This window comes from Festucalex cinctus, chromosome 20 (assembly GCF_051991245.1).
Source record: "Festucalex cinctus isolate MCC-2025b chromosome 20, RoL_Fcin_1.0, whole genome shotgun sequence".
NCBI classification, from domain to species: Eukaryota; Metazoa; Chordata; class Actinopteri; order Syngnathiformes; family Syngnathidae; genus Festucalex; species Festucalex cinctus.
Genome location: NC_135430.1, coordinates 18613774 through 18627646, shown reverse-complemented (window position 1 = coordinate 18627646; position 13873 = coordinate 18613774). Strand labels below are relative to the sequence as shown.

The 13873-nt window shown below is 41.9% G+C and overlaps 2 protein-coding genes across 8 annotated transcripts in view; both read right to left on the bottom strand.

The window, feature by feature from the left end:
• Positions 1–222: 222 nt before the first annotated feature.
• On the bottom strand, positions 223–1800 carry LOC144009825 (MORN repeat-containing protein 3-like). Its single transcript, XM_077509714.1, has 5 exons — positions 1656–1800; positions 1432–1589; positions 655–811; positions 389–573; positions 223–288 (listed from the first exon to the last, which is right to left on the bottom strand). Exons 1-5 carry the CDS (start codon positions 1798–1800, stop codon positions 223–225), a joined length of 711 nt encoding a protein of 236 aa, XP_077365840.1.
• A 2193-nt stretch (positions 1801–3993) lies between these two features.
• Positions 3994–13873, bottom strand: part of LOC144008969 (uncharacterized) — a 46437-nt gene continuing 36557 nt past the window's right edge. For 2 of the 7 annotated variants that reach the window (XM_077508375.1, XM_077508373.1), the window contains 11 exons: positions 12362–13326; positions 10757–11005; positions 9266–9446; positions 8956–9018; positions 8060–8367; positions 7502–7558; positions 6807–6899; positions 6286–6367; positions 6084–6196; positions 5826–5967; positions 3994–5659 (listed from right to left, as the gene is read on the bottom strand). In XM_077508375.1, coding sequence (XP_077364501.1) covers positions 5652–5659; positions 5826–5967; positions 6084–6196; positions 6286–6367; positions 6807–6899; positions 7502–7558; positions 8060–8367; positions 8956–9018; positions 9266–9446; positions 10757–11005; positions 12362–13326 — 2261 coding nt within the window. In that variant the 3' untranslated portion in view covers positions 3994–5651. The remainder of the gene's footprint in view (positions 5660–5825; positions 5968–6083; positions 6197–6285; positions 6368–6806; positions 6900–7501; positions 7559–8059; positions 8368–8955; positions 9019–9265; positions 9447–10756; positions 11006–12361; positions 13327–13873) is intronic. The other 5 variants (XM_077508369.1, XM_077508371.1, XM_077508370.1 and 2 more) reach the window with 5 other exon arrangements.

Sequence of the window (13873 nt, the reverse complement as noted above, 5' to 3'; positions counted from 1 at the left end):
TCAAACGCGCCCACCTTGACGAAGCCTCACTATTTGAGAAGCACTGCCCTACATGAGATTTTTTTTTCCCCACATTCAAAAACGGCAGAAAGTCATTCTACATAACTCAATATTGTTACAAAAGACCACATGCATAATCCGACTATTTTCAGTTCTTGCTGATGCAATGACCATGTCCATGAAGTAAAAACGATCACTAAACAGTTTTCTCTTGTATTTTCATCAACTTTCATCCACGTATACTGACTCGGCTTCCGCTAGCACCATTTGCATGTCCATTAGTGTTACCTAGGGTTTAAAAAAAATAAATAAATTTTTGTTTGAAGTCACACAACTTAATAATAAAACAAAAAAAAATGGCTCATATACAGCGTGAGTGCAACGTTACCTCTGGAATCGGATACTTGGTGGGGTATGGCGCCATTTCTCTCCCATGATCAGACAAAGTCCCGCATTTTGCATCGCCATCTACCCAAAGACCTTCATAAATGAGTCCTTTGTCGGCATAGTAGAACTTTCCGTGACCATTTTTCTTGCCGTCCTTCCAAGATCCTTCATACCAGTTCCCGTTGGCTTAAACATACACTTTCAAAAGTCAGATATTTAAAGACACGTGGCCACGATGAATTAGAAAAAAAAAAAAAAAAAACTTACCAAATTGAATGACACCTGTTCCATCTTCCTTATCCCATAGCCACTCCCCCTCATAGAGGTCACCACACTTATAGGTGAGTCTTCCCCAACCACTGCGATTGTCCTCGCTCCACTCGCCCTCATATGTTGCATGCACGTAAAAAAAGGAACCGTGTCCCTAAAGAGATTATAAAGAGAAAAAAAACAATTGGAATCAAGGTTTACAGTTAGCATTAGCAATTGGACAAGTTCACACGTTGTTGTGCAAATGGGGGAAACGTTGGTGCAACGACATTGACAACTAATAATAATAACTAGACTAAGTGCAATTTCTGGAGAAATTGCGTGGGAATGCTGAAAGTTGAATGCTAAGATTTGAATGCACGTGGAATGCTTATGAAGTAAATTGACAGATAAATTATGAAATGATGACCCTCCCCTGGTTACTGCCAACTGTGCCAAGGAGCCGCATCAAACACCTGGCAATGATGATAAGTTATATGTATGGAAGTGGACGTGGAAAGTGACACTTAGAAAAAGTTCAATGTCTATCTCATTGAAAATGAATGGGGAAAAGTTGATATTTAAGGTTAAATTGTGCAAATACTGTAAGTAATGTGGAATCAAACTATATATATACCCCGGGAGGTGTGAATTTTTGAAGCTAGTTGAAATTTGAACAATGTTAATCAGAAGTATTATGTGGGAGTTATTACATGGCAAAAAAAAAAGTGAGTAGAATAAAAATCACAATAATATATGTGGGAATGCTTCAGCATTCCCACAATAAACACGTACGTGTTTCATTCCATTCTTCCACTCTCCACAGTACTGCGTGACATACTTCTTCGTGTCCGGCCGGAGTATACTGAAGATGCCGTATCCATCATGTTTGCCATATTTCCACTCACCGTTGTAAATCGAACCCGTCGACTTCCACTCTTGGGTTCCCCAACCTTGAATAATCACAAGATGTTATATTTCCACATAATTTGGAGATAAAAAAACACTTTTAAACTCACCATGTTTCTTATTGTCCAGCCACTCCCCAGTGTAGTTATCGCCATTGACTGCAAATATTGTTCCACGAAGGCCGGATTTCTTTGCTTTGTTATCTAATACTGTGGAGCGGGGCAGGTTCAGTCGAGCTTTTTTAAGGAACGGCATACCTGGCGTAACCTGTTTAGGACGTTTCTGCTGAGATGAATATAACCAGATGTATCAAATCTATCATACCATGTGACTCATACCTGAGGAGATGAATGAATTTAGCAACAAGCAAAAGGGCTTGATGTCTGGAAGATGGAACTAATAAACTTCATTCAAAGGAGATGTCAGGGCACTGTGGGAAATGCATATAAAACAAATTATTGTATTGTATTATTTGGGCTTGAAATTCAAATGGACAAAAACATAATCACCTGTCAGAGATGCCTGAAAGGTGAGGAAAGATGCTTGGTGTGTTTGGGAACAAACATTTTAATAAGGACTGTTGTAAGGAAAGTATTCTTAATAGAAAAATGTAGCAAGCGGCCAGACAGTGAGCTTGTTGAATGTTCAACGATGACATAAAGCCTCGAAGTCTGTGACGGCGAATGATGTAAGGTTATGACAAAGAAAATGATGTCATTGAAAGCTATCGTGAAAGGTATTAAATTCCATGTGCCTGCATGATAAGGTTTCTGGACGACTTAAACCGACCGCACTTACTAAATCTACTGAATAACTTTATTTAACACAAATCCTGCAGTCTAAATTGGCAAATAAAAAAAGTGGACGAAGAAATACAAATCTAGACACAATAAGGAGTTTTAGTCCATTTTCATTTATTGTTTAATTGTCACATCACTAATTAACAGGTAGTCACAATAAACACGTTTTTTCCAAACCAGAAAAAAAACAAAATCAAAGAAAAAAAAAAGCGCCACAAAAACAAGGAGGTTCTATCAATGACATGAAGTACGTCTATTGAACGCATCTTATTGTTTTGTCAGCATGCTCTGCAGGTTTACGACAGCTATTTAGGTTTTACACTTGTTTTGTCTGCTCGGAGTGCTGCAGTGAGAGATGAAGACCCATAAGCGCTCACTCGGGTAAGATGACAGCATTTGTTACGCAAGCCAAACCTACACAGCTGGAGTTAAGTCTGTTTGAACCGTCAACTGATCGCAAATTTGAACCCTGCACTGTCGTCTGATATGTCAACCCGTAAAAGGTCAAATTGTGCAAATAAGATGGGCATTTTGTTACATTTTCCAAGTATTTTTTTTTTAAACCATCAAATTACATCTCAACTATTTGGTAGAGGTTCATATTTTAAATTTTGTGTTGTAATAACTGCCCAAGAGTATTTTTAAAAAAAAAATATTTTCAACCTTGAGAGCACACCAGCTGCGAGGCTACAGGAACACAAATGATAAATACAAAAATCGTTCAATATGTCTAAGACATTCTTTCACTTCAAGGGCCCCTTTCAAATGAAAAAGGCTCACATTTGATAACAGTAATTTTTGCCAGAAAAAAAAAAAAAAAAAAAAAAAAGTTAAATGTTATGATAAAGCATCCTTCCCGTTTGGAAACCAAGGTACGAGTCAATCGTGCAACCCTGCTGTTGGTGTTGTTCGTTTCGTTTTCTGAGAGAGCATCAGCAATAAAATACCTATATACATCTGTGTGCAGTCTCATAGTAGCATGAAGCAAAAAACATCCAAAATAACAAAAAAACAAAATTGGGGTACAGGCAAAGCTTAAAAAAAAAAAAAAAAAAAAAAAAAAAAAAAAAAAAAAAAAAAGTACTTGTCCAAATTGAATGAAACTTTTGCAAACGGGGGAAATGTCCTGACACGAGCTTACGTGCAATATTTGTGCCAAGCATTAAAGCGTCAATTTCAAAATGAAATTCAGGAGTGTTTAGGTTCGCCTTTGGCACAGAGAAAACATCCTATCTGTTCTATGTTTTTTTTTTTTTTAATTCCCTTTTAAATTCCAATGAAATTTTCTTGCAAGAAAATGTAATTTTTTTTGGTGCAATAATGCCACTAAAGTTGCACAAAACCATGGAATTCCAACAGCCAATCTAAAAAAAATCAACTTTTTGCTTTTTCTTTGTTTTTGAGACGAAAAAGAGGAAAACTGTGACCACCAGAAACTGAACTTACACGTTCCCATTTGTAGCAAATAAGTTTGAGTGCACATTAGGTACTTACATTTTAACAGTGGTTAATTAACTTCACTTGTATAACAATTCAAGTTTATTAAAATGTTGCTTAAGCGTGAATAACATGTTAAAACGTTCAACTTATCAATTCCAAACAGTTTCCGTGGAACAAATAAAACCAAAATGAAAACAGCCAGACAAGGTGCTGGCCTCCAATGTTTATTTTATGAGCTTTTCTGCCCCCAAGTGGACAAAAAACAGATGACAATCTTGTTCGAACGCTAACTGCGGTGAGGGGCTTGTTCGTTTCGACGAGAGCAAAAGTAGCTAGTAAAACCATAAACACAGAAATAAGTCAGAATAAGAGCTAATACGTATTCTCGTTGAGACAGAGTACACTTGTTTTAAATCTCCCATTTGTCTGCAGTAGTTCAATTTAATCCTGTAGCTAAGAACGTAAAACCAAAATTACTTCCTCTTCCTGTCACTCACTTAGAAGAAAGAAAGAAAGAAAGAAAGGGGAAAAAAAAGAAAAAAAAAAGCTTTTGAGTCGTAACACTTTTAGTCCTGGATTTAAATGAAACTACATGCCACTATTTCCGCCGGTTTTGACAACACATTCAGGTTACTTCCTGGATTACTGCACTGACAAGAACGAATAATCACGAAAGAGGCACATACTTCAAACAAGGACTTTCTTCCTTTCCCTTTGGACTGCCTTAATAAAACCCTCGAACTACTGTGGCCTTAAAATACATCCAACCACACACACACATCTTACTTTTGTCGCCTTTATCTGAATTATATAAAAAAAAAAAAAAACTTTTGCCGTATTACATTTGACCACATTTCTTTGTTCACTTTCCTCCCCGCACTTTCGACATTTAACCCGCGCCTCCATTTTGTGCCTCAGTGCGCACTCACACCGGGTCATTTGTCCCACACCGTGCTCAAGCATTGTTATTTTCAAATTCACACATTTTCTTATTAATTCTTTATTATTTTTTTTTGATAAATTCGCATGTTCTGATTTTGTGCGCATGACAAAGCGAATCTTTAGCGCCATCTGGTGGCATTTTGAAGGAAACTATTTGAAATGGGACAAAAGTGGTTTGTCATATTGTAGCATTTACAGACAATAAAAAAAAAATGTGGACAATTAAGGATATTCACACACAAAAAAGAAGCTTGAGCATGGTACACAATGACAAATGTGAGTGCGCTTTTACTTGAACAAAAGTTGACCCAGGACTCTCTGACAGCTAACGAAACTTCAAATAACAAATAAATAAACCGTGTTAGAATTAAAAAGGTAAGAGGTAATCAATGCAAATAGAAAGGACCCCATTAAAGCTACTTTTTAGGGTTGCCACTCAAAACACTACCACAAAGAGAGTTCAACAGTCTAAAATGTTTGTTTTTTTCTGTGTGTTTGTGTATGTCAGCTTGTTTATGTTTCTAAGCTAGAGCGAAACCGTGAGGAAATGAATGAACTTTTTGTTACACTTAAGCAGAGATATGAGAGTTGGTTATTGAGGGAACAAGGAGGTTTTGTATATGACGGTACTGGCTATGCAGTTGTGGGGTCCAATTGACACGGTACAGGCTACAGGGAGAGGAACCACGTGGTGGTGAAGTTGATGAGGAGGGGCTTATGTTGTCATCAGGAGGAGCAGGTGACGATGTCGGCGCCGTGGTCCGTGCGAGAGCGAGCCTTCTCGCGGAAGATGAGCTTGAAACACTCAATCTGCGGCAGAAATGTTGGAAAGAGAAAGGTGGAGGAGGAGCGCGGGGTGGATAAAAAAAACAAAAAAAAAAACAAGGGGAGGGGCGATGAGATGAGGGCAGAGGGACAGCAGAATTAGATGCCTGCAAGAAAAGAAGTCAAAAAAGATTTGGTGTGATCAGCTATGCGAGAACGCCACCAGGAGCACAAAAACCGAGAGGAGAGGTTTACTTCCAACGTGGGTCCCCAAAGCGTTTCCGTTCAAACTCCTACACTTACCTTACAAAGTGCAATATGTGTCCCACTTACTTGTTTCTGGGATGTGCGCAACCAGGGGGGCCTCGGCGTCACAGGGGGCCGCCTCCTTCAGCCCGTTCTCATGGGCGGCGGGGCTCCCCACCTGCCCACACGGTGTCCCAGCACCCTCACCTGCTTCCTGGGGCCCCTCAGCCTGGAAACACAAAGAGCATGGGGAGTCACTCGAATGGGAATGGGAGGGACAACCTGGCTCCAAATCGAGTAAATATAGGGGATGTAATAATAATAATAATAATAATAAAGACTGACTTTGACGCTTCCTCCACCCGGCGAATGGCTCACATTGTCCAGAGAACCCACTTTGGACTGCGCTTTTTCCCTAAAGTTGACTTTGTGCGACTCAATCTTCACGTCGCCGCCACCTGTTGTCGCACAAATGCGTCATCTCCGAGGATTATAATAAAGTTTTTTGTTTTTTTTCCCCAGGTCAAAATAAAGTTTGCCAGCTCACCGGGCTTATGCTTGATGTTGTCCTTGGAGCCGCATTTTGACGTCACCTTACTTATGTCGACCTTCTTATTGAGAATCTGCACCTGTTAAATATTACACACCATTTCAACTAACTATTTTGAGAAATAAAAGTTGGACAAAGCATTCTAGGCAAAGCAGTGAGGCAAAACAGCATCAGGAAAGCAGAAACTCACATTTTGTGGTTCTGTCTGCGATGGACGACTGAATAAATGAGATTGCGACTGGGGTGGGAAATTGCAGGAATAATTTAGGAAAGCAAGTGGAAGGGATTGGGACGTTTGCTTGCATGCGTTTTTTTTTTAAACTCATCTTTATATTTAGACCATTTGACTTATCAAGAGTTGTACTTTGTGGAAAGGCTTCAATGGTTGACACTATCAGTGAACAGTCCAGTTTTATGCTGACACTCAAAGTGTTAACACGCTCCGTAAGAGTGTCTCAAGTATTTTATCAATGACTCTGCACCTTGAAACTCCGGCCGTTGAGCCAGGCTGTACTTACATTCCCTCCACCAGGAACATGCTTCATATTGTCCTTGGAGCCCAGTCGTGCGCCGACGTGACTGAAGTCCAGTTTTTGGGAGACTATCTGAACCTAAACGGAGCCGGCACAGCAGCCAGGGGTGGGCAGGAGAACGGCGGCGGGCGGGCGGGCGTTTGGTGATTTGAGAGTGAAAAACAGAGGAGGAGGATAAAGAAGGAAGAGTAAAGAAATGTCATAGGTTTGCTTCGGTAGGAAAGCGCAGACAGATGCAAGTAAGTTCACTTGGCAAGAGAGCACAGTGGCTGAAACGTGCGCTCTGGATTTGTTAGTGTCCACAAGGGGGCGCCACAGGGTTCTTCACTGGAGCCCCTTTTATTTATATCAATGATTTTAGCCTAAATGTGTCTGATGAAAATTTGCATTTCTCTGATGACAACACTGATTAAATCTTTTACAGGCTAAAATATATAGTCCATATAATACGCACAAAAAATTTCAAGTTACATTTAGATTTTGCAATTTGAGGGAAGCAGAATTGATGACTGTTAGTCTTGCAAAAAGACTTCAAATAAGTGAACGTAAAGAAAATAACTGGGTGCGCAAAGAAAGAGAATGCAAACTATACAGAATGGCAACATATAAAGTCAGATGAGAGCAGAGGAGGGAGGAAAAAAAAAAAAGAGGATGGTGGGGAGGGTGGCGAAGGAACTCACTTTGACCTGGCTTTTGTCTTTGGAGGCGGGGACCCTGCCCTTAGAGGCAGCTGACACCTGGGGAGACAGGCCCCACCCCGGGTCAACGACATACAGGAAAGACGAGGTGGTTGGTGGAGGACGACCTCATCGCATTTAGAGGACCTCATTGGCGCAATCTCAAGGTCGAATCTAATCTAAAGGTTATTAATCTAATTATAGAGTGATCATATTCATGTAAAATTGAGACAAAAATGGGACGGGCCATTTTTGCAATGAGGAAACTGTCAGGCTACTGTATGATCAGCTTGGAAAACGGGTGCAGTGGTAGCAAATGAGCACATGGGGGTTGAGCGGGGGTGGAAAATTAACGGGATGGAACAGTCAAAACAAGCAAATAAAAAAAAATTAAAAAAAAGGAATTTGGGAGGGGAGGGATTTCTTTCTGTTGATCATTTACATTTTTTTTATTTTGTGTGAAGTGTCTATTACATTAAAGTGGAAGTCCTAATAGTTGATAAGCAGTTTGTGTCATAATTACAGTCCCCTTTGGAATTTAATATTAAGACTCGAACCTACCTTGCCACCCCCTGGCTGGTGCCTTATGTTGTCCGTCGAGCCGATCTTTGAGCGGGCGTTGTGGATATCGGGGGCCGGCGCGGTGCCGGGACGGCTGGTGGTCTTCGAGGTGCCGCTCGTCGCGTTGGTTGGAGCGGAGGTGGTAGCGGCCCTGGGGGCACGAGGGACCATCGGCTTCTTCTCCGGCACCGCGCCGGCTGTGCTCGTTTTGGGGGCCGCGGTGCGGGTGCGAGTGGCCGTAGCGGAGGCGGAGCTGCGCATTGTGGTGGTGGTGGTGGTGGTGGTGCTTTTGGGTTTGGTGGAATCGGCTGCGAGAGAGAGAAAACAGCATCAATACATTTTGTCACTGTACTTAAGTACTTTGTAAATATTTTCTTTTCATATTCAATTCAAGCTATAACCACTTTATAATTGACCACGGAGGAGCAGATAATTTATTCATCCACATCTCTGTTGTAGCACAGCAGCTTTTTCTTCAGAGTGCTGAGATGTGCAAGAGCAGCGTGCCGCTGACAATCTCTCCCGGGAGCCGCGTGCGTATCTCCGGCTCCTCCTAAGATGTGTTAAATGAAGGAAATCCTCCCCTTTTGCTTCCCCGTTCAAGTGTTATTTGCCTGACTGTAAGAAGCGCGGCAGATTAAGCAGGCCCCGGGCTGTATCAGCAGGAGCTGTGAACCGCTGTCAACGGTAGCGGGACGGTAATCCCCTCGCCTGCAGTGGCGAAGGTTTTTAACACAGCAATAAACTCTTTCACCCCATTTGCGAAGACTTCCAGCATTGTCGTTGGCGAGCAGTGTGTGTGTTACGCGTCTCTTTTGCTGTCATAATGCAAACTCATCTGTCTGCAGGATGAGTCAAAAGTTTTGTGAGACGTTAGCAAGGAAGTGTAACGGTACCTGTGGAAGTCTTTAGCGTGCCGGGCTTCTTCTCGCCACTCGGTTGGCTGTCTGTCTTTGAGGCTTGAAACAGGAAATGACGATTGATGAGCAAAATATTCCACTGTGTTTATTCAATTCCTAAATCACTTTTAAACAACCGTCGCAAACGTATAACTTCGCTAATTGAAGCTGACAGTGATGTGCAACCACATTTGTGTAAACTTTTGACATACCTCAGCAGGCGAGGTCAACTATGTCAAATCAGCTTTCTAGAAACAAGCTGTCAAGTCACATTCTAATCAAAGATGTGCGTGCGTGTCTGCCTTACCCAGGGGCTTTTTGGTCGCCGCGGTGGTCGCAGTGCGGGATGACAACGTTGTGCGCGTCGATGTGGTCGCTTTACTGGTTGCGGCGGCGCTTGTTCCGTTTTTGGTAGCGGCGGCGGAGCTGGCAGGACTTGAGGTGGCAGTGCTGGCCTTTGGCACAAGGGGGCGCCTCTCCGTGGCGGTCTGTTGAAACAAGGAGCGACATATTACAGAACAACAACAACCCAACCCCATGTCGGGGGGCGGCCATTTGGTCGCTTGCTGTCGACTGAATATGACGTCACAGCTGCTCAGGGCTCAGGTAACCACCAATCAAGGCTCACCTGTTTCCTGCGTTTGGTCATGTGACCAAGCTGAGTCGTGATTGGCCGTTACCTGTAACTGTGATGTCATGTACTGCTTTCATTCATATTCTACACAAACACAATATTCCATCCAGTAGAAGTAAACAAAAAAAGAGGACAGACTGTTTCTGTCTTCATGTTGGGAGTAAAAGTAAAAAGCTGTCACAAGAAAAAAAAATCTACTAAAATAGAGTACTGTAATTAAGTACTTCATTACTTCCCACCAGCAGTGAACGTTACAACAAAACACTACAAATGCATCACATAAAGAAAGGCCATTATGTAACTATTGTCTTGATTCCTGTGGGTCAAACCCGCATCTAACATGCAGATTTGGTCCTTGTTGAAAATTGCAGATTTCATTCAGCTGCACATTTGCGGGGATGATGCCCTGCTCAGCGTACAGCTGAGCCCTCCTACTACAAGCCGGCCATGATGAACCGAGTCACCCTGCACCTGTGGGCATTGGGCTGCTAAAAAAAGCGTGCCTGTTTATCATCGGCAGTGTCACCACGTGATGTAGTTATGCAGGCCACCGAAAGAGGGCGACAAAGGGCAGGTGAGAGGGCCACTGACAGAATGAGGATGGATTTTGATTTGCTTTATTCTGATTAGTGGTGCATTTTTTTGACTGTCTATTCATGTTAATTTCATGCGATCCATTTGCTGTCTTTGCTTTCATTTAAGTCAGGGAAAAAAAAAACTTTTTGTTTTGTTTTATATGTCAGTTTTCAATCAGCAGTTTGTTTTGAGTTGAGAGGCTATTGAAGTCAAATCCTAAAGTGGATTTCAGAAGGAAGCATGCTGGCAATTTTCATTAAGAGCCGTGTGAACTTAATGTCTCTTGTTACAGTGGGACTTGCATCTCTCTGCCCGCAGGACTTTTAGCAGTACACGCTTAATGACTCGTTAAAATCAAAGACAGACAAATGAAGTCGATTCAGAATGTGATGTGCGACTTACCATTTATTTGCATCTAAACTTTTAAACTCATTTTGACCTCTAAGAGCGTTGGAAAATGCATACATACGTCAAAAATGATATACATTACAAATAATAAATACATCTATTGCTTGCATTATACTATGAGCCGCTTGGCATCATACTAATCTATAATACAGTCAAAATATTCGCATCCTTCTGCCTTACCTTGGGTTTAACATCACGCGTGGTGGTAGCGGTTGACGTCGAAAGGCGGCTGGCGGTATTTGTGGAGGGCCGCCTTGGGACACCAGCGGCTGCCGACGGTGCCTTGGTGCTTGTTTTTTTATCTAAGGTGGAAGCGGTTGAGGAGGGTGTGGGGCGCTTAGTAGGCGCCGCAGCGGAACCACTACCAGCAGTGGCTGTGACCTGCCGTGTTTTGGAGATGCCGCTCGGTTTTGTTACCCCAGCGGCAGGCTGAGACGTGTGGCCGAGACATGGAGGATGGACGCAGGCAAAACAAAAAGAAAGGAAAAAAAAAGATACATAAACAAAATATCAAGCAAAGGAAATAATAAAATGTAACAAAAAATCATAACAGCATAAGCAGCAATTCAATTACAAACTGTGTGAAATTAGGGTATGTTGAAAACGGTGTAAAATTATAAAAATATATCCTGTACTGCATTCAGTGGAACCTATAAAGTTGGTCATCCTGAATTCGACCCAAATTTAGAGCAGTTAGATTAGATTAGTTAGAATAGCAACTAAGAATGTAAAAATTCTAGCCAAAAATTGTCTCCACATTAAATGGTGTTATGATGATGGTTTGGTTCACCCTTTGAGGTTCCACTGTGCAGACATTGCAAAAAGCAGCAGCAAAAGCTAAAAAGCAGCATGCATTAAAAAAGCTTGTCCCAAGTCAATTTGTATGCCTGGTTAAGGGCTGCAATGTATATGTATCATGATGGAATGAAAACCTAGTTTAACTCGTTCACTCCCAGCCATTTTGACTGAAGCAACCCCCTTCACTCCTGGCTGTTTTACTGGATTTGGACTGATTTTGCAAGGCCCACAGAATAATGTGTTCTACTGCTATAAAAACATGGAACCTACCAAAAGCAAGATTAGAGTCACTTCTTTCATCAGAAAAAAATGAATATTTCTATCTGTTTCTATTTTGCAGCAATTAGCATTAGAATATAGCTGAGTTTCATCATTATTCACAAATCTGTTTAAAACAGTGTGGAAAAACATGGCCCTGGTTCATCTCTTATACTCTGCTGCCACCTACTGGCCGTCTTTGTAATAACTACCATTGCTTTAAGCCACCTCTTCAGGTCATAGGCTGCATCAAAGACTTATTTATGCTCTAGCATAAACAAATAAAAATAAAAACAAATACGTCTTAGGGAGCATTGTAATGTTCAAAATAGAACATATTTATATGTTTTTGGGAGCAAATGAGTTAAAAGGGACACTTGACTCACTTGAGCCATTTTCAGCAATAAAAAGTTCATGTTTTGTCCTGAATTAATTTGGTAACTTCAGTATTTTTGATGTGCAAAATGTAGTGTATATGTTATGTAATGCTCAAAAACTTTGATGTGTGCGACGTGTCTTGCCCAAAGACACGACGACATTTAGAGAGAACGGGAACCGAAGATCAGACCGTCCGGTTACTGAAGCGCGGTTAGAATAACGATGACAGATTGATGGACTGATGAATACAGTTTTGGTTCGGCATGAAATAATAACGGATGGATGACGACGGACAAGCATCCCGGCCGACAAGACCTCCAGTAATTATTTTTCATCTCCAGTAATTCTTACCTTGGTCTTCTTGTCTGCACTCGCCAAGTCTTTGCTTGGTGCCGCGCTGCTCCCATTGGTGGCTGGTTTCGCTTTTTTGGCCTTCTCTCCTCCATCCGCTTTCACGGCCTTGTCCTTCTTGTCATCCTTCTTCTCCACCGCTTTTTTGTCACTCGGCGTTTTCTCCGGCTTCTCCTCCTTTGAGCTTATCTGCTTCGCCGCCTCCGCCGGCTTCTCCGAGAGTTTCTCCACTTCATCCGCTTTCTCAGCTTTGTGCGTATAAGTGGAAGGTTTCGTGGCTTCTTCCACATCGGCGGCGATGTCAGCCTTCTTTTCCGCCTTGTCAGGAGCGGCGTCGAGCTTGACAGGTGTCGGCAGCTGCTCGGGGTGATTTTCCACTTTGGCTGCGACGTGTTGCTCTTTGCTGTCCTTCTCGGTGATTTTGTTCTCGACACTCGCCTCACTTTTGACCACATCCGCTGCTTTTTTCTCGACTTTGTCCGTCACGGACAGCTTTTCTGCTTTTTCGGGCTTATCAAAGGTTTCTGTTTTGAACAATTTGTCTGCAGGCTCATCAGGCTTGTTTGCTTTATCCACTTTTTCTATTTTCTGTTGGACTATTTCCACTTTCTCTGGCTCTTTTTCTTTAGCCTTCTCTGGTAGCTCCTCCTCTTTCACTTTCACTGCCTCTTTCTCATTAAGAACCTTTTCAGAGTCTTTTTCCTCAGTCACTTTCACAGTAGCTTTCTCTTTCACATGAAGATCTTTCGCCTCTGTGACCTTTTCTGCCTCTTTTTCCTTTTGTTGAACATTTTCAGGCTCTTTCCACAGATTGATATCGGTTTGTTTTTGTGTTCCTACATCTTTCTCCACATGGGGTGCCGTCTCACTGAGTGGCAATTCAACTTTGACGCCCCTCTGCTCAGCCGGATCTTTAAAGTCCACCTTGGGCTTCTCCTCCTTTTTGTCCGATTTGGCGCCATTGTCTACATTGACAGAAAAAAAATAAACATCACAATTTCTCCTTCAGTTGTTGTTTACTTCTTCAGATCATTCAGAACCAAAATTGTGCATTGTGTCCTGCTACAAGAATAGCAGATCAAGGTTCTGTTATTTCAGTCCATGCTAAAAATATTTATGATTCTCTAAAATATTACAGTATTATGAATGTGGGCAGTGAAGTTGGCTGAATATAGTCGGCAGATGCAGCACGGCGTACATAAATCAGATATTTCTGTTATGTTGACTCACTCAATGAAACATCTGCATCACCCGACCTCAGGTCACGATGACCTCACGCCGGGTTGAGCAAAATACAGTCAACGCTCGTGCTTTTGACCCATTTACGCTACAAAACCTAGCTGGGATTAAATAAAAATGCCTTGTTGCCCATAATTTAGATAATTTGGCACATTCATCATCCAGCAGCCATTATTTCTCTATTTCATTGGCAGGGTACGGTTTTCTGGCGCCCCTGATATTTTTGAAAACACTCCATGACTAGGGATGTACTCGAACACACATGCCAATCCA